The sequence below is a fragment of the Schistocerca cancellata genome, chromosome 3 (genome assembly GCF_023864275.1).
Source record: "Schistocerca cancellata isolate TAMUIC-IGC-003103 chromosome 3, iqSchCanc2.1, whole genome shotgun sequence".
Taxonomy (NCBI): domain Eukaryota; kingdom Metazoa; phylum Arthropoda; class Insecta; order Orthoptera; family Acrididae; genus Schistocerca; species Schistocerca cancellata.
This window is the reverse complement of record NC_064628.1, coordinates 420,793,456-420,821,235: the sequence shown is the minus strand read 5'-3', so window position 1 is coordinate 420,821,235 and position 27,780 is coordinate 420,793,456. Positions and strand designations below refer to the sequence as shown.

General features: G+C 38.5%; 1 protein-coding gene across 2 annotated transcripts in view; it reads left to right on the top strand.

Annotated features, from left to right (window-relative positions):
* The window catches only part of LOC126175171 (arf-GAP with coiled-coil, ANK repeat and PH domain-containing protein 1), a 149,513-nt gene that overhangs the window by 68,667 nt on the left and 53,066 nt on the right, over positions 1–27,780 (top strand). For both annotated transcript variants that reach the window (XM_049921761.1, XM_049921760.1), the window contains 3 exons: positions 813–919; positions 8,624–8,804; positions 26,280–26,752. In XM_049921761.1, coding sequence (XP_049777718.1) covers positions 813–919; positions 8,624–8,804; positions 26,280–26,752 — 761 coding nt within the window. The remainder of the gene's footprint in view (positions 1–812; positions 920–8,623; positions 8,805–26,279; positions 26,753–27,780) is intronic.

Here is a 27,780-nt window from a genome sequence, read left to right as displayed (position 1 = left end):
AACAGATCATTCATGCAAATGCAGTAATGTGCATTTGTAAAAAAAAAAAAAAAAAGTGTGTAGTAAAAATGTTCTAAAAACCTCTTTTCATCCACCATGTAGAATACTAGTGCAGCCCATTCTTGAGTGCTACTATCTACACATTAGTATTATTCAGGTGCTGTGTGAACTGATGCAGGAATCCCTGGAGGGAATAAGATGTTCTTTTCGTGGAACACTGTTGAAAAAATTTAGAGAACCAACATATAAATGTGACTGCAGAAAGATTCTAATTCCACCATTGTAAATTTCACATAAGCAGCACAAAGATAAAAGAAATTAGGGCTTTTAAAGAGGGATATAGACTGTAGTTTTCTAGAGTTACTCTTATTGTAGGTGACAGGATATGCTACTCTCCACACGAGCGAGCACACCTCTGACAGTATACTGAGCTGTTTGAATGTGGATTACATATTGAAAATTTTGATACATGTGATACATTGTAGGGGTAAATACTCTGCAAATTATATAGGAAATGGTTTGTTCATTCCTTGGTAGAAATGAAGAGGCATACAGTGTTAATGGGATTTATATTTGCCATTGTGAATACAGAAATGACCTAAAAGAAGAAACAAAAGGAAAAGCAAGTGAAGGAAATTAATTTGTAGAAAGTTTCAAAATTTATATTTGAAGCAAACCATAATGCACTTAAAAAAAGCCTTTGTATTGTTACTGTTGATACTTTCTAACACATTAAAAGTGTTTGCCATTCTAGTATATGATTATCAAATTAATGAGAAAAAATTGAGACCATGAAATATGTTTCATTTCAGGATGTGGGAGCAGTTACTGAAAATTCCGGGAAATGACCGATGCTGTGACTGTGGGAACTCTGAACCGAGATGGGCAAGCATCAATCTTGGCATAACTTTGTGCATAGGTGAGGTGGAAATTACATTTGAAATCATTTGTTACAGAACAGATTAAACACAGAAACATTAATTACTTACCCCTAGTTGTAGTTATTTACATCTTTAGTTTTCATGTGGTGTTTTTTTTTTTTTTGCCCCCACACCCCCCAGATCAGCTGTATGTACTATGTTCAGCTTACAAAGTTGTGAGCTGAAGTAATAACCTAACATTGTATTCCATATTCTGTTTTTATTTGGCTTTTACAGCATTGCACTGCTTAAGTACATATTGCAAAAATTACTTGCAGACAAATGGCTGAAATTTATGTAATCTATTATTTTAATTTGAGCCTTCAGTAATGGTTGAGCAGTCGAGAATCTAATAGCTGTGTACATCACTAATCTATCAGGTGAAGTAGCACATTGTCTCAGATGCATCCTTTATGTGGGGGCAAAAGAGCTGAAATCTCCATCCTGTCATTAAGATTTAATTTTCTTGTGGTTGCCATGAATTTTGAATGCCAGGGTAGCCTTAAAAGGTGAAAAATCATCGTGACCATTTTCTTCCCTTCCATCTGAGTTAGAAATCCATATGTAATGGTTTTGACATAAACAAGCTGTATAACCTTCATCCTTTCTTGTTAACATGAAGACTCTTGTGCAAAATATAAAGCGATGTGTGACAGTACGATTCTAAGAGTACGTCAAGTTTGCTAAGTTCAAAAGGGATCGTATCCAAGAAACTTTTTTTTTTTTCTCTCTCTTGTTCCTCAGCATCAGAACGGCTTTTAACTGCAAGCAAATTGTTTCTTTTTGAACCAGTGAAAGACAGTGTCTGTTTGAGAAAAAGAATGGCTAAATGCCATGTGTGACCCCTAAAGCCATTGAGTCATACTTGGACCACTTTCAAAATCATAAATCATCTCCTTATGTCAACTTTGCGACATAAAGGAATGAATACCTTGCTGACTCCACATTAGACACCAACCATATACTCTGATATTTGCACATTACTGAAATTTCACGTAATAGATCATGTAAAGTGTTGATACGTCATTTATGTTCATGAACAACTATATCCAGAGGAGGGGAAGTAGAGAAGTTTGTTACACTTAAAGGCACTTTTACAACACTGACAAAAAGATTTAATATGGCAATTGGCAGTACTTCTGGCAATCATGCTCAGATATTTATTGATGACATGTGGTGTGTAAAATAGTGGAACTAAATTGTTCAGTGAACAACTTGCTGGAATACAGAGTGGAAGTAAACAGTTCAAACATTGCATAAGTTTGGAAATATCATGTAAATTTTAAGTCGAATTAATAGGATTTAAGCATTTGAGAAACACCTTACCAAAAATTGTTTATAACCCATAAACATAAGATGACGACCTAGTGTAGAATGTGTTAGAAATTATAATTTAATACATGTAATATCATCATTCAAAAAGAAACCGTATGAAAATTTTTTTTACATAAATCCTTTCATCAGATGGGCTCGCTTTCTAATCAGCAGAACACACACTGGAAGTTTTACTTCGGTTACAATAGGAAATAAAAAGGAGAGAGTTCATGATAGATGAGAGAAGATGAAAGAAAAAATAATTAAAGAAATGACACAAAACAATTACAATGTTGTTAGTAACAAATTTTAAGAAAACTGCTGCAGAAGTGCAAATATTTTGAATGCCATTTTTGTTTTATTGTTAAACCGAGATGTGTATTACGCAACAAAGCAAATTGTAGTCATTGCCATAGTGTGAATTAATGTGGTACAACCACATTAAAATTAAAAATAGCATGTGTTGTTACCTCACAGTGAAAGCACGCCAAGCCATTGCAGAAAGTGGCTTTGTGGACAGCCATGACTGCTAGCCCCTTAGATCATTAAATTTATTGATTATAGAAAAGAATGACCATGTTGACCAGAAAAGATGTTCAGTAAGTCAGTGGTATACAAATTACAGGAGGACAGGTAGAACATTGAACAGAGAGAGACTCGTGTATCTATTGCAAAGAAGATGCGAAGTACACACAATAGAGGTCTCATAAACAGTATTGTTAAATTTGCTTTTAGGTAGTAATCTCTTCATCATTATGAGCAACAACAAAAAATTGCAATTTTGTGAGAACTGCAATGTTTTTGTCTCACACACCTGGAATTCAAGGCTAGCAAGGGAACTCCATGACATTATTCTGTCTTTTGGGTATGGTTTTAAAAGATGAGGAACAAACGAGTCATCTTATAGAAATGAGAGGACAGAGTTTCAAACTAGACATACAATACAAGATATATAGAAAAAAGCGAAGCATCTGAAGTAAATGGGCCAATGGCTTATTCAGTCGAACTGTAGGTTCATTCACATTGCAGTTTGAAAAAATGTTGTTGAAGTGGTAGTTTATGAGAAGTGCTGTCGAAGAAAAGTGCTGGTCAGTATTTAACAGTTTGGAGACCAAGTCTGAGGATAGCTTAGGCAGCAACTTTGTGTTGAAAAGACCCTGCCTAAGTACAGATTGGTCCAAGATTGTCTCGATGTACGAGCCACCTATCACTCAAAAAGTGGAGTCATTTCATAAGACAACAATATACAGCTGTCTCTCAACCTGCCCATTGACTGGTGCTGCCTTCTACTGTCAATTTGTAGAATTATTTTGAAAGAAACATTAGTAAACATAAGAGCTGCTATCAGAAATGGCTGAGACGGTATGATCATGTTGATGTAATGTCATGCATACTCATAAGATTTCGCAGTTTGCTGTAACTCGTCTCTAGGTACATCATGTTTATTGAGTGAGCAAGAAATTTTCGAAGCTCAAGAGGAAGAAATTTCTCAAAAACTCACCTCTCATATTTCTTGAACAGGTAATTGTACTTCCTGCCATCATTATTTTAAAATTTATAATTTATCAAAGAACTAAAGGAAACACGAAAAGTAAATCTTCAAGCTTGGCCCTTTTTTACTCTAAATTACTCTTGAATATACATAATTTATATATGTTCCAGTAACGCTTTAAAAAAAGTCATAAATGGCCTCTTTCCTAGGCCCATTATTTTTCTAACTGGCTGGCCTTCAAAGTGTTAATGGTTGTGTTACGCAGGGCATTGGCACATAGACATGTAGTGTGTGACAGTGCTCCATTTGTAAGACTAAGGGGAGGGGGAGGGGGGTACTTTATTAATACCCCCCTCCGTCTCCCGGTTTGTCATGCATAAACATAATGGAGCTACCATTCTTGCCAGGTCCCCAGTTTGCTTTGCTCAGTAATATTTGACATTGCCCAAAGCAGGTCAAGTACAAAGGAAAGTTTGGAGGATTTACTATGAGTTAATGAGTTAATGAACACTAGATAAAGCAAAAAATTGGTAGTTTATAGAGGAAATAAATTTCCTGTATGAGCACGTGAATATTTTGTGAACAAAGCCATATAGATCACTTCATAAATTTCTTTATTTATTATAACATTGTTACATTCCATCCTGGATTTTCCATTGTTTGGTCTTCATTTATTATTCTGCTTCCGTTACTGCCATTGCCAGATACCAAAATCTTGCTTCCTCGGCAGCACAGCAGACAGTTTACACAAACAGCTACCAAACTGGGCATGGAGTCTCTCCCTGTCAATGGCAGCAAGTGCAAACCTAATGAGGAAACTACTTGCCTCAAAGCTGTACTGCCTATATCCCACTTTATGAGCTCTAATTTCTTTTATCTTCATGCTGCTTATGTGAAATGTACAATGGTGACAGTAGACTCTTTCTGCAGTCAGGTTTATATGTCGGTTCTCTAAATATTTTCAACAGTGTTCCACAGAAAGAGCATTGTATTCCCTCCAGGGATTCCCACTTGAGTTCATATTAAATTAGAATTTTCATCAACACGCTGATTAGGCATAGTTTTTTAATATTGAGCTGACCTCCTACCCCCCCCTTTTTTTTTTTTTTTTTTTTTTTTTTTTTTTTTTTTTTTTTTTTTTTTTGTAGTAGTAGCCATGGTTCATGGTGTGGGTTCCTGTAGTCATGTCCTAGTTCATGAACCACGGGCAACGTATGAGTGGCCAAGTAAGTGGTCCCGACAGTCGGGATACCAGTTACTTTGGAATAAGACTGGGCATCTCGGACATATTCTGAGTCGTGGTCACCTTTGTGCTCATACAGCAAAGACTACCAAATCCACCGGTTAGTCCCTCAACCATTAGGGGTAAAACCCAATGGGACTCGGGGCAAGTAAGGCTAGCAACCTGCTTCCCTGGTACTTTAAATATGATGCTGGCAACAATCAGAGCAAAATGCCTCGGACCTTTGGAGGTGACGGAGTCCCACCTCTAACTGACAAACCAGGGACTCCTAAGATACGACTTGGCAAGCAAATGGTAATGAGATGGGGAGCTATTAATATCAATGGGGTCTACTCTGAGAAGAAGGTAGAGCTGGCAGAGGCTGCAAGTAAGATGGGGCTGGACGTTTTAGCTGTTAGTGACATTCGGGTAAGGGGTGAGAAAGAAGAGGAAGTGGGAGAATACAAGGTCTACCTGTCAGGAGTCAAAACAGGAATAGCACAATGGGGTGTAGGGCTTTACATCAGGAAAGAAATGGAACCCAGCGTAGTTGCAATAAGGTAAGTAAACGAACGACTGATGTGGATAGATTTGACAGTGTCTAGCAAGAAAATTAGGATTGTGTCAGTATATTCGCATTGTGAAGGGACAGATCAAGATAAGATGGATAGTTTTTATGAGGCACTCAGTGATGTAGTTGTTAGAGTAAAGGACAAGGACAGTGTTCTGCTCATGGGTGATTTTAACGCCAGGATTGGAAATCGAACAGAAGGGTATGAAAAGGTTATGGGTAAATTTGGAGAGGATATGGAGGCCAACAGGAACGGGAAACAACTCTTGGATTTCTGTGCCAGTATGGGCTTAGTAATCACAAACTCCTTTTTTAAACATAAGAACATTCACCGGTATACTTGGGAGGGCAGGGGAACCAGATCCGTCATTGACTATATAACAACAGATCAGGAATTCAGGAAGGCTGTGAGGGACACACGTGTATTCAGGGGATTCTTTGATGACACTGATCATTATTTAATCTGCAGTGAAATTGGGATTGTGAGGCCGAAAGTGCAGGAGGTCAGGTCCATATGTAGGAGGATAAGAGTGGAGAAACTTCATGATAAGGAAATCAGGCACAATTACATAACAGCGATCTCAGAAAGGTACCAGTTAGTTGAATGTAGTCAATTACAGTCATTGGAAAAGGAATGGACAAGGTACAGGGACACAGTACTAGAAGTGGCTAAAGAATGTCTTGGAACAGTAGTGTGTAAAAGTAGGATGAAGCAAACAGCTTGGTGGAATGATACAGTCAAGGCAGCCTATAAAAGGAAAAAGAAGTCGTATCAAAAATGGCTACATACCAGAACCCAGGTAGACAGAGAAAGTTATGTTGAAGAAAGAAACAAAGCCAAACAGATAATTGCAGCATCCAAGAAGAAATCGTGGGAAGACTTTGGAAACAGGTTGGAGACTATGGGTCAAGCTGCTGGAAAACCATTGTGGAGTGTAATTAGCAGTCTTCGAAAGGGAGGTAAGAAGGAAATAAGTATTTTGGACAGGTCAGGAAAACTGCTGGTGAATCCTGTGGATGCCTTGGGTATATGGAGGGAATATTTTGAAGAGTTGCTCAATGTAGGTGAAAATGCGATCAGTAATGTTTCAGATTTCGAGGTAGAATGGGATAGGAATGATGATGGAAATAGGATCACATTTGAGGAAGTGGAAAAAATGGTCAATAGATTGCAGTGCAATAAAGCGGCTGGGGTGGATGAAATTAAGTCGGAACTCATCAAATACAGTGGAATGTCAGGTCTTAAATGGCTACACAGGATAATTGAAATGACCTGGGAGTCGGGACAGGTTCCATCAGACTGGACAAAAGCAGTAATCACACCAATCTTTAAACATGGAAACAGAAAAGATTGTAACAACTACAGAGGTATCTCTTTAATCAGCGTTGTGGGTAAAATCTTCTCAGGTATTGTTGAAAGGAAAGTGCGAGTATTAGTTGAGGACCAATTGGATGAAAATCAGTGTGGGTTTAGGCCTCTTAGAGGTTGTCAGGACCAGATCTTTAGCTTACGGCAAATAATGGAGAAGTGTTATGAGTGGAACAGGGAATTGTATCTATGCTTTATAGACCTAGAAAAGGCATATGACCGGGTTCCTAGGAGGAAGTTATTTCTGTTCTACAAGATTATGGAATAGGAGGCAAACTTTTGCAAGCAATTAAAGGTCTTTACATGGATAGTCAGGCAACAGTTAGAGTTGATGGTAAATTGAGTTCATGGTTCAGAGTAGTTTCAGGGGTAAGACAAGGCTGCAACCTGTCTCCACTGTTGTTCATATTATTTATGGATCATATGTTGAAAACAATAGACTGGCTGGGTGAGATTAAGATATGTGAACACAAAATAAGCAGTCTTGCATATGCGGATGACTTAGTTGTGATGGCAGATTCGATTGAAAGTTTGCAAAGTAATATTTCAGAGCTAGATCAGAAATGTAAGGACTATGGTATGACGATTAGCATCTCCAAAACGAAAGTAATGTCAGTGGGAAAGAAATATAAACAGATTGAGTGCCAAATAGGAGGAACAAAGTTAGAACAGGTGGACGGTTTCAAGTACTTAGGATGCATATTCTCACAGGATGGCAACATAGTGAAAGAACTGGAAGCGAGGTGTAGCAAAGCTAATGCAGTGAGCGCTCAGCTACGATCTACTCTCTTCTGCAAGAAGGAAGTCAGTACCAAGACTAAGTTATCTGTGCACCGTTCAATCTTTTGACCAACTTTGTTGTATGGGAGCGAAAGCTGGGTGGATTCAGGTTACCTTATCAACAAGGTTGAGGTTACGGATATGAAAGTAGCTAGGATGATTGCAGGTACTAGTAGATGGGAACAATGGCAGGAGGGTGTCCACAATGAGGAAATCAAAGGAAAACTGGGAATGAACTCTATAGATGTAGCAGTCAGGGCGAACAGGCTTAGATGGTGGGGTCATGTTACACGCATGGGAGAAGCAAGGTTACCCAAAAGACTCATGGACTCAGCAGTAGAGGGTAGGAGGAGTCGGGACAGACCGAGGAGAAGGTACCTGGATTCGGTTAAGAATGATTTTGAGGTAATAGGTTTAACATCAGAAGAGGCACCAATGTTAGCACTGAATAGGGGATCATGGAGGAACTGTATAAGGGGGGCTATGCTCCAGACTGAATGCTGAAAGGCATAATCAGTCTTAAATGATGATGATGATGATGATGATGTTGGTAGTAGCCAAAATGGCATAATAAATTTTAAAAAAAATGATTAAGCATCTAGACAGTTTTATTCATAAAACCAAATTTTTTTATTGGTATTACATAGCAAAAGCTATGAACTTGTGTTTCTTTGTGGAGTGAAGAGGAAATGTTTCAGTATTTGTCTTCCTGTATAATATATACTGTACTTTATTTTATGTTGGTGCTTCTCATTCATTTCATTGTACCACCTACAGTAAAAGTTATCATTGATAATATCATCTTCAGTTTTTGTTACAGATATTATTTAGTTATGAGTACCCCAGTGATAGTCAATAATTGTTGAAACAATGCTGTTTCCTTTTCCATCTGCATAAGGCAGGTATTTGTTCCAAATGTAAATATTTTTTATGTCTCTCTCGCTTTATATTACAGAATGCTCGGGTGTGCACCGTAGTCTAGGTGTCCATTTCAGCAAAGTTCGATCCCTTACATTAGATGCTTGGGAGCCTGAAATTCTTAAAGTGATGGCTGAATTGGGAAATACTATTGTAAATAGTGTATATGAAGCCAACATTCCTACAGATGTTATCCGAGCTACTCCAAAGTGTCAGGAGTGAGTAATTTTATAGTTCATTGTTACTGTATATGTTAATATGAATACTATTTAATTTGGTTATGTGTAGTTATTTATTATAGCCAAGCTGCCGTTTTGCCTTTGACATTCTTACTTTTCATCGGTCATCACAAAAAAGAAAAAAGTAGTTATTTTTATGTCTGTTGACCTGTAAGTACATAATGTGAAGTGTGTAAGTTCTTCAAAATTGTCTAAAATTCGAGTCTTCTTTTCATGTATCTGATTATTTAGTGCTCATTGTTGTCCTAAATATTGATGATATACTTTTTGCTCTTACCCAAAATCTAATAATATTAAAAGGAAAATTCTCTTGAGAAAACAAAAGGAGGAAATTAAGGTTGAGAGAGGGAGGGGTATGGGGGAGATTACATCAGGCTGAGTTGGAGGGCAAAGATAGTGATTCATAACTACTTTCCCAGCTTCAGTCACTATATGCAGTTCTTCATTCCCTGCATAATGCATTCTCATTGGTTTGCCATCTTGACTTGGACAGATATTCCTGCATTTAGTCATTATTGCACAAAGAAAAATGTGATTTCTTTTTCCTCACATGTCACCTTAGTTCTACACACACACACACACACACACACACACACACACACACACACACACACACACACACACACATATTTTAAGCCTGAAAGTGTGTTCATGAGCCAAAAGTGGAAAGACATCCTAATTGTTGGAAAACTATGCTTATTTCATCTGCTCACACAACTAAACTCTCTACTACTGTTTCATCAGTAATCCCACTGAGAGCGAGTCTGAAAGTGCTGACCAGAAACTACCTCTCATAAAGCCCTGAAATGAGGAATATCCTACCCATTATCTTTCCCACTCTTCCCACAATGGTATTCTGCCACCTACCAAATGCACACAATATCCTCATCTACCCTTACACAGCCTCTCCTCCCAGCCTCTTGCCGCATGGCTCATATACCTGTAAGAGAGCCAGATGCAACAAGTGTCCCAAACTTCGTTCCACAATGCCACCTCCTCCAGTCCAGTCACAGGCATCACCTATCCCATCAAAGGCAGTACTACCTGCGAAATTAGTCATGTGATCTGGAAGCTAAGCTGCAACCACTGTGCTGCATTCTACATGGGCATGATGACCAACAGTCTGTCCACAGGAATGGCCACTGACAAACTGTAGCCAAGAAAAAGTTGGACCACCCAGTTGCTGAACACACTGCCTGACATGATTTTCTGCATTTCAGTGACTGCTTCACAGTCTGTGCCATCTGGATCTCCCCACCGATACCACATTTTCTGAAATGTGCAGGTTGGAACTCCCTGCAATATGTCCTACATTACCGTAACCCTCCTAGTCTCAACCTTCATTAGTCATTGTCTTTTACCCGCCTATCCCCTTCCCTGTTCCCATTCCAGCACTACATAGCCCTCTCTAGTCTTTTTACTTTTCTGTTACCCCCCTCCCCCCCACTCTCTAACCAACCTCTGGACTACACCTACCCTCTCCCCACCTCGTCCCTGTATGCTCCCACAAACAGCACTTTACCATCACCCACCCCTACCCTGCTATCCCTTCCCCTCCCTGCCCTGGCCTCCTCCTTACCCCCACCACCCAATTTGCTTCTCCCATCATGCAGTGCTGCTCACAATTTGGCCTCAGCAGACACAGACTGTGTGTGTGTGTGTGTGTGTGTGTGTGTGTGTGTGTGTGTGTGGTTTTTTGTTGTTCCTATTTGCAACTTGGCATCTCTGCTGTATGGTGAGTAGCAACTGTTCTTTTCATAATACTGACCAGAAACTGTGATGTACAATACGTGATCAAAAGTATCTGGACACCTGTTGAAAATGACTTAAATATTCGTGGCGCCCTCCATCGGTAATGCTGGTATTCAGTATGGTGTTGGCCCACCCTTGGCCTTTATGAGAGCTTCCACTCTCGCTGGCATACATTCAATCAGGTGCTGGAAGGTTTCTTGGGGATTGGCACCCCATTCTTCACGGAGTGCTGCACTGAGGGCATGCATCTATGTTGGTCAGTGAGGCCTGGCATGAAGTCAGCATTTCAAAACATCCCAAAGGTATTCTATAGGATTCAGGTCATGACCGTGCAGGCCAATCCATTACAGGAATGTTACTATCATGTAACCACAGGCTGTGCATTATGAACAGGTTTTCGATCATGTTGAAAGATGCAGTCGTCATCCCCGCTACAAACAGTGGGAAGAAAGAAGGTGCTTAAAATATCAATGTAGGCCTGTGCTGTGAATGTGTGCCACACGAAAGAACAGTGGGTACAAGCCCCCTCCAAGAAAAACACGACCACACCATAACCGCCTCTGAATTTTACTGTTGGCACTACATACACTGGCAGATGACGTTCAACAGGCACTCACCATACCCACACTCTGCCATTGGATTGCCACATTGTGTACCAAGATTTATCACTCCGCACAATGTTTTTCCACTGTTCAATCGCCCAATGTTTATGCTCCTTACACCAAGCGAGGCGTTGTTCAGCATTTACCGGCATGATGTGTGGCTTATGAGCAGCCATCCTGTGTGCTGGTCTATATAGATGTCTGCCTATTACACATTACGGGCTTCCTCAACTGTCAGTGGTCTCTGTCAGTCAACAGATGAGGTCAGCCTGTACACTTCTGTGCTATACGTGTCCCTTCACATTTCCACTTCACTATCGCATTGGAAACAGTGGACTAAGGATGTGTAGGAGTGTGGAAATCGTGCATACAGATGTATGACGCAAGTAACACATAATCACCTGACCACAGTCAAAGTCCTTGAGTTCCACGGAGTACTCCATTCTGCTCTCTCACCATGTCTAATGACTACTGAGGTCATTGATATGGAGTACATGGCAGTAGGTGGCATCACAATGCACCTAATATGAAAAACGTGTTTTTGGTGGTGTCCACATCCTTTTGATCTTGTAGTGTACTTACTAATAATAAGAATCGATTGTGAATTCTCTGCCGGCAGTTTAGCACAACTCTTAAAGAAGTGAATGGAATAATCACAAACTCTTAAATGTGTTTCTAATTTCATCATAGTTGGGCGTCAGTTTGAAAACTGTGTAACATTCATACCTTAAAATCAGACTTTCCCTTAAAGCAGGTTTCATTAAAACTGAATTTAAGTTACATTGTTTTTACAAGAATTTCACCAAGACCTATGTAAATATTCTGTAAAGTCAGTTCACATTACTGTACTTGCTTACTAATAACAAGAATTATTCAGAATGGTAGGAGGTGTTAAGGTGGGATTGAAATACTGTAGAGTCAGAAATCAATCCAGTAAAGGATTCTTAAGACTGTTTTCTTGAAAATAAATATCGTTTTGTGTTACCTCATCTCAGATGTTTTTTCTCACTGTAATAACATTGCATTCAAAATGTGCATTTACACCTCTCTTCCATTTAATTTGTTGTGGCATTGCTGATGTACAGTGAAGGAATTCAGTCGTTAGATTTTACTTTGTGTTTATTATTCTGTCCTCCATTGTAATTTCAATGTCAGTTTGTTCTTGACGCTAAGTCGAAGTCAAAATAGTCCCATACTCAGAGAACAAGTATAGGAGAACAGATGCAGAAATCCTGTTCCTGCATCACTGTTCATTGCGAGTAGTTATGAGACAACCAACTGTTCTTAACAACCGATTGGTCCATTGATCCCCCCCCCCCCCCAGGTCAAGGTTCCTCCTCCCCCCCCCCCCAACAAAACAAGTTAATGAGACTAGTCTCAGCAGCCATGGCAGCGAAATGAATGTTGTTACTCACCAGGTTAAGTGGTTGATCTTGGTGCGAGACAACCAACTGAAACAAGTCTCTTTAGGCTGCAACCATTTTATGAATGTTTCCACTCAGTTTTTCGATTTGAACGATTTTATTTACATACTTTTCAGTTATACATGAACCATGACTAAGGTTGACAACCTTTTGAGAGACAAATAAAAAGTATATTTATAAAAATATTTTCGAAGTGTGTGCATAAAGGAACAATGTCTTTTCAATTAAAGTAAGTTTCTGATAAGCTAGAGACTTGAAATTTTTTACTACATGCATCAGTTACCTAAACTGCATGTGCCCTATGTTTTTTGTTTTAAGTATTACAAGTATTGTCAGAGACTACTAAAAATTCACAGGCACAAATTTTCAGGATTATCTGTATGGCATTAAGAATCTGTATAGGGCTAGCAGAAATTATTTAATACTTTTTAAGTCCATTTTAAAAATGTGTTACCGGTATATTAAAAAGGTTTTTACTTACATATATATTTTTTATTTAAATTTATGGAAGCTTTTGCTGCTAGTTAGCGACCATCATCTATCAATTTATTTTTTTATTTTATTTTTATTTTTTTTCCCCAGTGAATGTGTAGGTGACATGAAAATAAAACAGATACAATTTTTTGCTTGGTGGCTTGATCATTTGCATTTTAATAATATGCCACCACTTGTATGAAGTATTTGTTCTGCAAAAAATATTTATCATCATCAACATTACGTCCTCGGCATACTCTGCAAACCACCTAATGGTGTGTGGCGTAGGGTAGATTCCATTCCACTAACTGAGCTCTCCAACCCTGTTCCATGTTCGAATAGTGCATGAGAAGAATGATTGTTGGTACGCCTCTGTAATGGCTCTGATTTCTCGAATTTTCGCCTCATGGTCATTATGCGAGATGTATGTAGGGGGGAAAGTAATGGATCCCAGATAGGTGAACAGTACTCAAGAATCAGTCAAACAAGCACCTTGTAAGTCACTTACTTCCTGAATAAGTTACATTTCCTTAAGATTCTTCCTATGAATCTGAGTCTATTATCTGCTTTTTCCACTATTTGTTGTATGTTGTCATTACATTTAAGGTTGCTTGGGATAGTTCTTCCTACATATTTTGTAGTAGATACTGTTTTCAGCAGTTTGTCATCAATAGTGTAGCTTTACAGTAATGAATTTCTTTTCCTGTGTATGTGCACTATGTTACATTTATTTATGTTAATGGTGAACTGCCAGAGCCTGCACCATTCATCAATTCTGTAGAGATCATGGTGCAAATCGTTACTACCTTTTGCCTGTATGTATGATGGGTTCTGACCCAGTGCTTGTGCAAAAGTGTGTAACCAGAGTGCAATGTATTTTTTGGGACAAAGTTTTTATACTTTAAAGAGAACGCTGTTTTCTTATACCCAAGTTCTGTTTGTATCATATGAGGAATTTTTTTCTATAAATAATAGGTCCTGTAATCTGGCATGTTATAATTTACCTGTTGATTTTTATTCTTGCATGTTTCTTTTTTTTTAAGTTGTTTCGAAAATAACACGCCAGTGTATGTTGGCAAGATGTGCATTTCTCCCTTCCTTTTTGCTATACGTATGTAATGTACAATTATTAATTTGAAATATTTAATTAATGATTTGCAAGTGCACATTTGGTATTTTGTGGGAATCTCTTGCCAAATAAAGTAATGTTAAGTTTTCGCATGACACATGTCACATAGAGAGCATTCTAAGCCCCTGTCACACCAGGGTCTGCTGTATAGGGAATGTAAACAATGGCTTCTGTTGTTGTGATCATTTCATAGCTTATGTTACTGCTACTAACTAGACACCAGCGCCTACAAGCTTAAATTTGTATGCTAAAGGTATGTTCTTACCACCAGTTGATATGTACTCTGGGGTATTTGTGGTCTTTTGTTTCTTATTCACTGATTGCTATGTGAAATGTTTAACTTCCAGCACTGAAGATGATCATTATGTGATCGAAAATCGATTTTGCTGTTAATAAATCATCAAAATTATGGCCGATGCTAACCTACGTTCTAATTTTATTTATCATATGGTTGTTGTGCACACAGCACTCTATGGAGTCGCCAATCAAATAAAGTACTGTTTATCAGACAGCTGCTGCTCCTGTTGCTACCACTACTGGCGCATCTGCTCAACTCTTTAATTAATAAAGTTTCATAGTATGAATCGTCCTTGTAGATATTGTACACCATGGTGAGTTTATTCAGAGGATCACATCTTACTCGGTCATATATTAGTCTATCAGAATCACTTGCAGTATTATTTGTTTCTATTCAAGCAGTGCAAATGAACAAAAGACATTTATGAATTGCAAACTGTACAATTTCTTACAACAATCAAAGCACAATAATCTTGACAGTGCAATGTAACATTACCTCTATTATTCTACGTATGCTGAAATGTCTGCCTGATAGTGTTAATGTGTAGATAAGTTTTTTGTGTTGTAAGTCATTGTGCATGTAAACGAGGCTCAAATGGTTAACCAGCCCAGCCTAGAAAAGTGACAACAGCAATACGATGCACCGGTGAATCAAGCTTGGCACACAGCTAACAGAAACTCTTTCAAAATAATGCATTAAAACTACTCCATTGAACTACATTATAACATCTTCTATCCATGTTCTAATAAGCTGGAGCACACTCACTTGGTGTTGCTTGAGCACAATTGTATTTCTGTTAATTAGCTTTGGGGAAAGTTATAATCTTGCAGCAGTGTGTTTTATGTACTTTTGAGTGATTTGAAAAATGCTGTTTAAAAAATTTTCAGTTGCAAGAGAAGTCTTAATATTTTTAACTTTCTTTAATTTTTTAAAAACACGATCTTGTCCACATTCTTAGATTTCATCCGGTTCCTTCTCTCTATGCAAACATGTCCAGCCTTTGAAAAAACTCGCTCCAAGAGGGTCATAGTGTCCAGAATACACAGTGTCAGACAATGACGACATGGACTTGTGATACTTCTTTCAAAAATCAGTGGATCAGTTTTCTCCTACGTGTCAAGAAAGTTTTTGGATAAGTAGAGCCAGATGTCCTCTTGCATGTTTGTAAATTCCAATGATGCTGACTCATTTTTGTTATCCTATTCCATGAGAAAGGTCCTGATCTTCTTCTTCTTATGTTGGGTTTCACCTTCGTGTACTTTAGGTTCCAAACTATCAATCACAACTCTGCCATTGTTTGGAGTTTGGCTAACCTTTGCTGTGAGCTCGCTCGATGACTTTTTCAGCACTTTCAGTTACTCCGAAACCACACTTTCTGAACAGAGTGTTCAAAGTAGTTACTTTGACATGGATGCCGGTGCTGTCTTATTCATAATATGTCATCCTTTTTGACAGTGCCTCCAGGAGATATGGTGCATATCTTAATTTTGTCGGCCACTGCTCTTTAGCATCTTTGAACTAATGTGACTGCAATGGTGGCTGTGGTGAACTGTTCCCCAGACAGTTCTTTTTTTAACTCACAGGTTCCAGTACAGGAAGGCAGTCTTCCGAAATGCCCCTCTATCTGCTACCAAAACTTCATAGATAACATATGAAAATGTCATTATGATGGTGTGTTTGACCAACAGTAGATGCTGCATCATAAGAAACATACAGTGCCACCCCCTAGACATCTCCTGTTTAAGCTTTAACTGGTTTTTGTTTGGCCAAACTTGGCAGTTCACCAATTTCACAGTGAGTACTGTACTGTTTTTGAAAAACTCAATAATTTTGCAACATTTCTGCCTCAAGGCCTCTAGTGCTGCGGTCTCAGGTTGGTTGAAAACACCTGACGCTACTATATTAAATGTGTGAGCAGCGCATCCCAAGTGAACAACATTACCGTATTTACTCAAATCTAAGCCGCACCTGAAAAATGAGACTCGAAATCAAGGAAAAAATTTTTCCTGAATCTAAGCCGCACCTGAAGTTTGAGACTCGAAATTCAAGAGGTGAGAAAAGTTTTAGGCCACACCTCCAAATCGAAACAAAGTTGGTCTCATTTAATATGAGACACAATTTAGGTCGAATAAATGACGATACAGCTACAGTAGTTTGGTTCGAGTCGTAAGCTTAGCAGTTAAGCTTTACCAGGTGGCCATTGCTATGAGTCAGTCGCCCAGTCCGTATTTATACGGGTACCCTTCCTTTTTCATGTGCTTCGCCTGGTTTGAATTGATTGCTTATTTTTCTTTGATCTGATTATTGCCGTTCTCTTTGTTATAGGTGTTTACGTCACTCTAAGCTGAAAATGCATTACTGTACTGTCATGCATTGTTTGTCGCATTCTGATAATGAGTGTTTACGACCTGTCACAGTTCGCGGCATGGCTTGCTTTTGTGCGCGCTACCGCCGCTTTTTTTTTTTAAAAAAAAAAGAGAGAGACAGGAATCGTCTCATTATCAAAACAATGACGAGAGACTGCTATTTGTTGTTACCTTCGGTTGTTACTTACACTGCTGCTTTCTTTGGTAATGATCAACAAGAACCAAATAATAAGCTGCGTATGATACATGATGATCTGAACGAGAGTTTAGCGAAAATTTTTCTCAGTTTGAAAATCTTTGCAGACGCCTCTTTAGTACATTACATTCTGCACAGAAATTAGTCATCTTAGATTTAAAAATCTAGTCAATTGCCGTGCTTCAATTCTGACTGTATCACTATTAGGCATAAAAATAATACGAATATAAACATTACCCATGATATGTATATTCTTCCGCTTTTGTTGTTGTCTCACTCTAGTTTCGTAGTTTATTAGCCAGACATGATTTAAATGAGAGAGCAGCAAACACAAAAGAATACATGGCAAAATGTTTATATTCGTATTATTCTTATGGTGAAGAAAATACTGCGTGTGATTCACAATTCATAAAAGTTCCTATTAGCAACCATCTCTTCTGACAAGTAGGAAAAAATTCAGAACGTAGAGTTGGCCATATTGACAAACATCCCTACAGTCTTGCCAGTCGGATTTTCGTAGTACATTGAAATGCTGCTACATTCGAAGATGAACAATACGGAATTTCTATTTACTTCGTCAGGTAATGTACGAAAATGCAGTGGTTCGAAACTCGGGGCGGAGAAAAAAGCTCGTCTTCCACACTTTTTTTAAATTTTTTTACTGATGCAGAGGTTTTGGTGCCAGTATTTATCTTTGTGCCTGCAAAGTAGAGGTGGGCCAAACGGTTATTCTGGAGTAACCGTTATCACAGTTCCAGTTATTCTTTGATAACCGTTATCATTAACCGTTATTAATAACTGCCAAGTTATTTTTCGCTAGCGAATACCGATAACTCGGACAGTTAAATAACGACAGTTGGAATCCATCAGTTTAGTTATCAGTATAACTGCGAGTAGTGTGAAATAGCAGGAATGTCGTATGCATCGTGTCATAACCTTAGCTTATTAACTCCGGGTACATTTTAGTTGATGTTAGAACGATTATTAGTGTTTCATATTATATGTTTGTAGGTTATTGGTCGCTATTAGAAATATTATCTTCGCAGCTGCGACAGAAAGTACGCGGAACTTCGCCAAAGCACTGTTTAAGTAAAATGTTAATAACGTGCGTTTTTAAGTATGAAGTAATATGTAAACTGAGTACTGTAGGTTAAATTCGAAGCTTAATTTCTTGTGCTGCTCACATAATAGAATAAAGTGTACAGCCTTATAATACAACAAAAAATATACGTAATGTGACAGATTCGTTTACTCCTGTGCTGTAAAAGCTAGTCCTATTTGGGGAAAGTGTGAGTACGTTAATCCAAGTTTTATGTCAGATTTGCAAACTGCTTGATTTCTCCAGCGACAGCATGTTTATAACATATGAAGACATGCAGATCGAAAAGGTTGACAGTGTTACTTTTCTGGGACTACAACTCAATAATAAATTCAGTTGGGAAGGGCATACCACATTTTTTTCATTCTGTTATTTCATAAGGGAGCATATTCTGTGGGAACTTATCAAACGTAGCAAAAGTTTTTCGCATGTAAAAGCGTGTAACAAAAATCGTTTGTGGTATCAATTCAAGAACATCATGTAGGAACCTGTTCAAGGAACTTTGTATTCTAACCACTGCTTCCTAGTATATTTATTCCTTTATGAAATTTGTTACAAGTATTTCCAACCAATAGCTTAATACATAATATCAGTACTAGAAATGGGAACAGCAATCTACATAAAGACCTAAAATTACTTACCTTGGTCCAAAAGGGGTTATTTGTCATTCGCGATGGCCAGCGGCTATTTCCGTAGCAGTACGAAAATATTTGTTCGCTCCAGTTACTATACTCTCTGGAAATATCACCTGGAACTATGACCTTTAACTGGAGTCACCGAGTCAGGAACGTCTACACACACAGTTATTCCGTTACCAGCTTCCAGGTTATCTGTGGTGGTAGCCCGATAACTACCAGAGAACTAGAACTACGAGCCAATAACGATAACTGCCAGAGGAGAATACCGGTCTCTGACAGTTATTTCCATAGTCGCTCGAATTCCTAAGTAACTTTCCTTCTACTACCCGTCCAAGCTAAATTAACACGTAAGGCGGTGGCTTAAGGGCACGACCGTACTTGTTAATGCCTGTACTGCAGCTCCTATCAGCCATGGCTCGGACATTAACTTTATTTAATTGTTTATGCTAAAAGTAACGAAGGCCCACGAAATAGTACACAGTTCTTATCAACAGATGGTGCGCAGTCTCACAGTTATTCCCATGGTCTATAGAACGCCTTCCAAATGCGCAGTACGATCTTCGGTCAACGGATGGCGCGAGGCACTGTTGACACTAAACAGTTATTGAAATAACTGCCAGAATCAGAGGGACGGTTATCGCAGTAACCGTTACTTCTCAGTAACCGGTTATTTCTATCAGTTACGTTATTTTTTGCCACCTCTACTGCAAAGCATGCCAGTGTAGCGCTGCACATATTCGAAGGCAGAAGTTAGTTGTGGCGGCACCTACCAACATTTTTCAGAACTTCCACTTACTTTGCACTCGATTCTAAGCCGCAGGCGGTTTTTTGGTTTACAGAAACCGTAAAAAAACTGCGGCTTAGATTCGAGTAAATACGGTAATTTTCCTTTTTGCATCTACCATAACACTTGTGTTGTCACTGACACGAGAAAACACTTTTACCTATCCCCATTCAGAAACAATTGTTTTAATGCTCTTAGTAACATTTTCAGAGGGATGCCGATCAGCAATGTGCACAGCATCTGCAACAGCAGACTGCAGATTGTATTGCTCAATAAACCATATTGTCACTGTCAAAAACCCTTGTGTATTTGTGTTGAGCCACATGCCCGCAGTTAGTGTGACGTACTCTGTTTCAGCCAGTATATTCTCAATAACTTCCCTAATTTCGAGCCAACAATCAATCATTTAACAGTTTGTTTGTCAGAGTCTTCCTGAGAGGAAAAGAATACTGCAGTTCTGGTGTCTTAACTAGTTTCATAAATTTGGTATCATCAGCCATAGCAAATTGAGGGTAACACACAGTCACAATATCAACACTGAGGTTGTGAATCTCTTTAATGTTACTGCTTAATAATTCTTTTACCTTCATGGTACCAAAAATCCTAGTCTGCCTCATTTTTTTTTTCTCGATGTTTATGGGACTATAGTACTTGGACAATTAGAGGGTTGGTTTAATACTGTTGTTTCAGTCATAATACTTCTTGTGAAATCGGGTTGCATATTTGACATACCTGCCATATCCACGAACGTAGGAGGGCCAATAGGGGAAGAGGCAGTGCACATCGTGGAGCCATAGATGGAAAAGGTAGACATGCCGTCAGCAGCAGGTGGCGTCAGTTGACTACCTGTTGTATCTTCTGACAAATTATCAAGAGATGCGATGTTCAAAAACTGATGGTGCTTCTGTTTCAAGTGGTCTATTAGATTACTGGATGAACCTTTAAAATGTATTTCCTTTTTACAGAACATACAGATCGCAACATCTCTTTTAGTTTTTGTGTAAAATTCACATACAGCTGAGCATTCAGCATTTTGATCCAGATAGCAGACAAAGCTTACTCACTAATAATGTGAAAACACTTCAGTAAACACAGACAAAAAACTGAATTGAAAGCTACTGCAAATATTGGAATGACAGTATTACTGATGATGACATGTGATAACAGAGTGCAGTCAACAATCATGTTTTGATAGCACCAAAATGTTCTATTCTTTCCACTAAGAACTGAATGCACAAGTGATCAGGGGAGTCTAGTTGTCACTTCCATGGTGCTGGAGAGGTGAAAACTTGGTTATGCTGTTACAGACTGTTAAATGGTGCCTCAAGATAGACTTAACTGTGAAAATGATGTACCAGTATGTGAATGTGAGTAGAACATCTTTGTATTGATGAAATACTACACATACTATGTTTCACAGACTACGGAAAGTAAACAGCATTGTGTGCAGTGGGTGTAATTTGTACGTATAATTTTCTGTATAAAATATTTATCTTCCACACAATTACATGACTGATTAAGTGTTTGTGGGCTAGATTGAAATGATTCGTGATTTGTGAACATAATCACACATTTTCCATAAAATGGAATGCAAAATATCTAAAATGAGGAAAGGTTCCTTTCTTCTTTATATACCCTAAAGGGAAACATGCAAGCAAGGAAATATTCCCCCACTTCTTGTGGCACAATGTGCCTCATCGGTACCATATCATCTACAGACTGTGTGTGTCCAGGAAAAAAATCTGATGTGACTCAGGTGTCTGGGGTTTTCAAAGCTTATTTTCTGGGGATTGGCAATTTAAGTGATGGCAGGCCTACCCTACCCTAATTAGCTACACTCAGTGGTACTTGGGACAACTTAATCCACAGCAGTATACGAATCAGTTCTATGTGACAAGATGAAAAACGACTCCATTCAGTACATAATTAAATGAACGGGTATAATGCTTATTGTAACTTTGGAATTATCCTGAGATAGGTTTTCACCTACTCTTGGAGGCAGAGTTACCCTATGGCTGATAATGTAGCACAGCTTTATTTCATCTGGTGAAATTACTGGTTTCACTCATAAGAATGAATGGATAGCCCAGTCAACTAAAATGCTAAAGAGTAGTTCCAGTTGAAAGAATGAATACATCGTTCAACCAACAGAAAAACTACTGACGGTTTTCACTTGAAAAGAGAGAATGAATAATGCAGTCAATAGGCAAAGCTATAACAGTGTTGAATGTTTTCATTCATTGTTCCCAAAGACTGCTGACTGCTTTCACTGGGGGGGGGGGGGGGGGGGGGGGTGACAGAAGAAAGAGTGAATGAAGGAGTGAATAATTCAACCGATATGTAAAACTACAACTGAATGAATAGATTATTTTCATTCGGTTGTTCCCATCACTAATGACAAGTTCCTAGCGGAGGTGATTCACCATTGCTTTCCTCAACCTATTATGAAGTGTGAGGTGTGTAGCTGCCCATGTGGATGGTTGTGATAAGTGCTTGCATAGTGCAGTGTTACGAGAAGATGAGGGAAGGGAAAGGATGCTGACATATAGCCGACTCCTCAAATAGCAGCAAGGTGGCAACCGAGCTTAATATTCCAATTCCACGGATGGATCACCGTCAACAGTAGCAATTCCCTCACTTCACTAGACATTGCATACAGGTTTGGAAATTAATCCAGGAGTTTGGTGCCAAGACTGGTGATCAGGAACTGTATCCCATCATCTCACGTCCCTTTGTTAGTCAGATACTGACAGTGAAAATTTTCCACCACTAGGACTCAAACCAGCTTCCCTCTGAGTCAAGTGCCACCACATAGGCATGCGTTAGTAACCTCAGTTACAAAGGCAGGTTGATGCTAAATATTTTTACTAAAAACATGATTCTTTCACATCCTCACTGTGGATTTTTTTCTCCTCCTTTTATTGTACTGAATACTTTCTCAGAATATTATTTAGAACATTTAGTTCATGACCCCACTCGAAGCGTAAATGGTTGCGAAAGCATACTTGACCTCTTAACAACAAATAATTCTGGACAAATATGGAGTATCATGATGAATACAGGGATTAGCAACCACAAGGCAGTTACTGCTAGGCTGAATACCGTAACACATACAGCCATAAGAAAGAAACACAAAGTTCGTCTATTTAAAAAAAGCTGATAAAAATGCTCTTAACGCCTTTTTAAGAGAGAGTCTCAACTCCTTCTGATCTGTTCATGTAAGCATAGAAAAGATGTGGAATGATTTCAGAGAGATAGTATCGATGACAGTTGAGAGATATATACCACATAAATTAATAATTGATGGTACTGATCCCTAATGGTACACAAAAAGGTCAGATCGATGTTGCAGAAGCAACAAAAAAGCATGACAAATTTAAAAGAATGCAAAATCTCCAAGATTGGCAAAGTTTTGCAGAATTTCAAAATACAGCACGTACTTCAATTTGAGATGCTTTTAATAATTTCCACAACTAAACTCTGTATTGGAATCTGGCAGAAAACCCAAAGAGATTCTGGTCATACATAAAGCACACTAGTGGCAGGACGCAATCAGTACCTTCACTGCACGATAACAACAGTGAAGTAACTGATGACAGTGCCACTAAAGCAGAGTTATTAAACACAGTTTTTCAAAACTCCTTCACCGAAGAAAATGAAGTAAATATTCCGGTATTCCAATGAATAAAAACTGCCAAAATGAGAAACATAGAAGTAGATATCCTCAGTATAGCAAAGCAGCTTAAATCACATAATAAAGGCAAGGCCTCCGGTCCACATTGTATACCAGTCAGGTTCCTTTCAGAATATGCTGATGCAATAACTCCACATTTAGCAGTTATATACAACCGCTTGCTAACAGAAAGTTCTGTACCTAAAGACTGGAAAATTGCTAAAGTCACACCAATACCAAAACAGGGAAGTAGGATTAATCTGCTGAATTACAGGCCCATATCACTAATGTCGATTTGTAGTAGGGTTTTGGAACATCCACTGTGTTCGAACATTATGAATTATCTAAAAGAAAAAGATTTATTAACACCTAGTCAGCACGGATTAAAAAAAAATATCATTCTTGTGAAAAACGACTTTATACTCATGAAGTAATGAGTGCTATTGACAGGGGATGTCAAATTGATTCCATATTTTTAGATTTCCAGCATGCTTTCGACACCATTCCTCACAGGCGTCTTCTAACCAAACCGTATGCCTATGGAATATCGCCTCAGTTGTGCTGGATTCATGATTTCCTGTCAGAAGGGTCACAGTTCGTAATAATAGATGGAAAGTCATTGAGTAAAACAGAATTAATATCCAGCATTCCCCAAGGAATTGTTCCTGATCTATATTAACAACATAGGAGACAATCTAAGTAGCCCTATTAGATTGTTTGCTAATGATGCTGTCATTTACCATCTTGTAAAGTCATCAGATGACCAAAACGAATTGCAGAATGATTCAGATAAGTTATCTGTATGGTGCAAAAAGTGGCAACTGGCCCTGACTAGAGGAAAGTGTTAAGTTATTCTCATGAGTACTAAAAGAAATCTGCTAAATTTTGATTACGCGACAATTCACACAAATCTTAAGGCTGTAAATTCAGCTAAATACTTGGGGATTAAAATTGCAAATAACCTAAATTGGAACAATCACATAGACAATGTTGTGGGTAGAGTAAACCAAAGACTGCAATTCACTGGCAGAACACTTAGAAGGTGCAACAGGTCTACTAAAGAGATTGCTTACACCATGCTTGTACACCCTCTTCTGTAATACTGTTGTGTGGTGTGGGATCTGCATCAGGTGGGATTGATGGATGACATTGAAAAAGTTCAAAGAAGGATGGCTCATTTTGTACTATCGCGAAATACGGGAGATAGTGCTGAGACATGATAAGTGAACTGGAATGGCAATCGATAAAACAAAGGCATTTTTCATTGTGACTGGATCCTCTCATGAAATTTCAATCACCAGTTTTCTCCTCCGGTTGTGAGAACATTCTGTTGGCACCCACCTACATAGTAAGAAGTGATCATCACAGTAAAATAAGAGAAATCGGGGCTCACACAGAAAAATTTAAGTGCTTGTTTTTCCTGCACGCTGTTCAAGAGTGGAATGATAGAGAGGCAGCTTGAAGGTGGTTCATTGAACCCTCTGCCAGGCACTTTGTTGTGAATAGCAGAGTAATCACATAGATGTAGATGTAGTCCAAGGAATAAGTTGAGGATTATCATATGAGTTTCTGCTGCTTTTTAGGAATTTTCCTTTTTATTAAATTCTTCGTTTATCAGTTTGGATTTATTGACTTGCATTTTGAATAAACTGCATTCCATCTCCACCCATACAGAGTTAGTTTTCTGTGTGGTCTCTAAATCATTGAAGGGAGACCTGTATTGTCATCAAAGCTGTTACATCTAACATGGAATAGTCCAACGAATAGCTCTGGAGATTGATTGCCAATGACATTAACGACTGGTGACCAAATAGATTTTCATACTTGTTTCATCAGGTTGCAGGCATTAATATGAGGATGCCTTAGCCCATATTTACATGTTATTTGCACATGAATAAGGATAAAAAATCATTTTCCAAACTTATAAAGTGTATCTGTAAATGTTTGAAGCATTACAATATTTAAACAATGAAACAGCTCTGCAGGTGTAAACCCAACAAAACTTAAGTATCACCGATGTCTGACTTCTCTTCCCATGGAGGATAAGAAAATTAAAATGTACTACCCACATATCAACGATTTGAAAGAAATAATTTACTCCTTTATGAACAGAATGCTTTACCTTCAATAGGTGTTTTATGGTTTTTGAGCTAGAGACTTTTTAGGTCTTATCGGAGTTGGCTTTCCACAGTTGACTGCAGGAACATAGTTGGAACAAGTGGGATGTTGAGTAATTTGGTTGTGTACCACTTTGGGAATGTTGAGAAGGTTTAATACTGATACTATGTGTGATGGATGTTTCTCATTTCAAAAAATGAGGAAAGACAGATGAAGTCTTGCTTGTGTTGTTCCAGTCACAGTTAGGGAGGATGCTCTAGTTGGGAATGTTGTCCAGTTTTTCCATTGTCAGATGGGGATTGTCGGTGGAGTTTTTAATATAAAGGCAGGTAAATTTTAATCCTACCGGTGTGTTCTCAGAGTAGTTTGAGCATAATAAGTGTAAATTGAAAGTCTATAAATAACTTAGAATCCTCATAGAGTCCACGATCATTATCACTAGTCAGTATAATTGTCCATCTTGATCGCTTTTCTTAGTTTCACTTTTAAATTTTTTTAAATATGAATAGCCATCAAAATGGACAGTCATATTATATGAGATTGGACTACAGTATCAAATAGTTCAAAAAGAAGACAGACTTCAGAACTAAAACTTGTTCATTAAAATTTGAAATTAAGAATGGACAACTAAAAGGCTTAGAAATATGAAATAATATGGAAAGAATTGTCCTTCCTTATGCCACCCTCCATACCATTTCTTGCGTTTTTGGTTTCTTAGACCACTTGTTTAAGAGGCTTCTCATTTTGCCTGTGTCACATTACATTGCTCTGAGATATACACAGTTTTATTTTTTAACTCTTTTTCGTTGTGCATGTTTCTTGAAGCAAATTGTACCATTTGTACCATTCAGTCTGTGCAACAAATTTTAAATTACATCTCTTCCTTTTTTTCCTTACCTAGCAACATTCGCGAAGCGTGGATCAAGCGGAAGTATGTAGAACGACAGTTTGTGAAGCAGCTTTCTGTACCTGAAAGCAATCTAGGGGACCATCGTGCTTCCCGCTCTATTACATTTTCTGGACGCAAGTGGAGCGTTCGAAAGCTTAGGCGAAGGCCTCGAAGCCGGGATAGTCGCAGCAAGAAAGATTTACTTGGCTGTGAAACAGTATCAGACAGTGGAGAGCCCATCTCACAAACAGGCATAGAAGTAACATCAATCTCAGAAGAGATCACCAATGACCCAGAATGTGTTCATGTTACTGATTCACTACCAGAAGAACAAAATCCTTCATTATCGTCATCTGATGCAAACACACCAGTAAGTGCAGAGGTGCTTGCATTTGGCAAAAGCTTGGAAAAGCAGACACTCGATGGTTCCATTGAACTGAGCAGTGATCAAGATTCTACTGGGGGAGAAGAAGATGAATTTATTGGTAAATATTGAAAATGTTTCTTAAATTATTTTTAGTAGACATTCAGCTAGGATTGCTTTATTGGAACTTTAATAATAAAGTGAACATGAACATGCCACACTGTTGACTGTGCAACTTCCATGCTATACCCAAAATCTGAAATACCATGAAATACCATGCTGCCAGTATGATGATTTTTCACAAGTAATGATACATTTTTAAAAAACAAAGAGTTTAATACTAAATCAAATATGGTATCAAAGCAGTTTCACTCCCATCACCATATAAACATTGATGAACATATCTAAATTGTGTTGCCAACTACTTTGGATTTCACATTTGGCACATTAGAACAAACTTTTTTTTTTTTTCACACACACACACACACACACACACACACACACACACACACACACACACACACAGCTACACTGTTATGGCTGACTACATTATCTCAAATGACTAAATTATGCTGGCATTATAAACTTGGCTGTACTGAGGTATTGTATTGGGTGGAGCGTCTGAGAGGGAGAAAGGGTGCAGGGGCTTGGAAGGAGAGTTGGAGGGAAGAGATGGCAAGTGTAATGAGTAGGAGTTTGGCATCAGTGCATTCATTTTGGTATAGGCATGTGAAGTTACATATGGCACGCAGTGATGTGGAGGAGTGGATTGGTAGGGATAGAAAATCAGAAGAGAGAGGCTACCAAGAGTAGAAGTGGTGCGCAAGAGGTGGTGAGAGTAGTGGGGTGGGGTGGGTTGGATTGAGTTGGGTTGGGTTAAGTGTGGGCAGGGACTAGCAGTGATTGAGACTGGGTGTATTTTGTCATCAAAGGACAGTTCCCATCTACATATCTCAGAGGAGATGGTATTTGGGGTGGGTGGAGGACAACTCAGATGGCACAGGTTGTGAAGCAGCCATTGAAATTGAACATGATATGCTCAACAGCATTATGTGACACTTGATGGTCAGCTCTACTTGTGGACATCTGATTGGTGTCATGACCACATAAAATTCTGTGCAGAAGTTGCAACAGAGCTGGTTCGAGTCC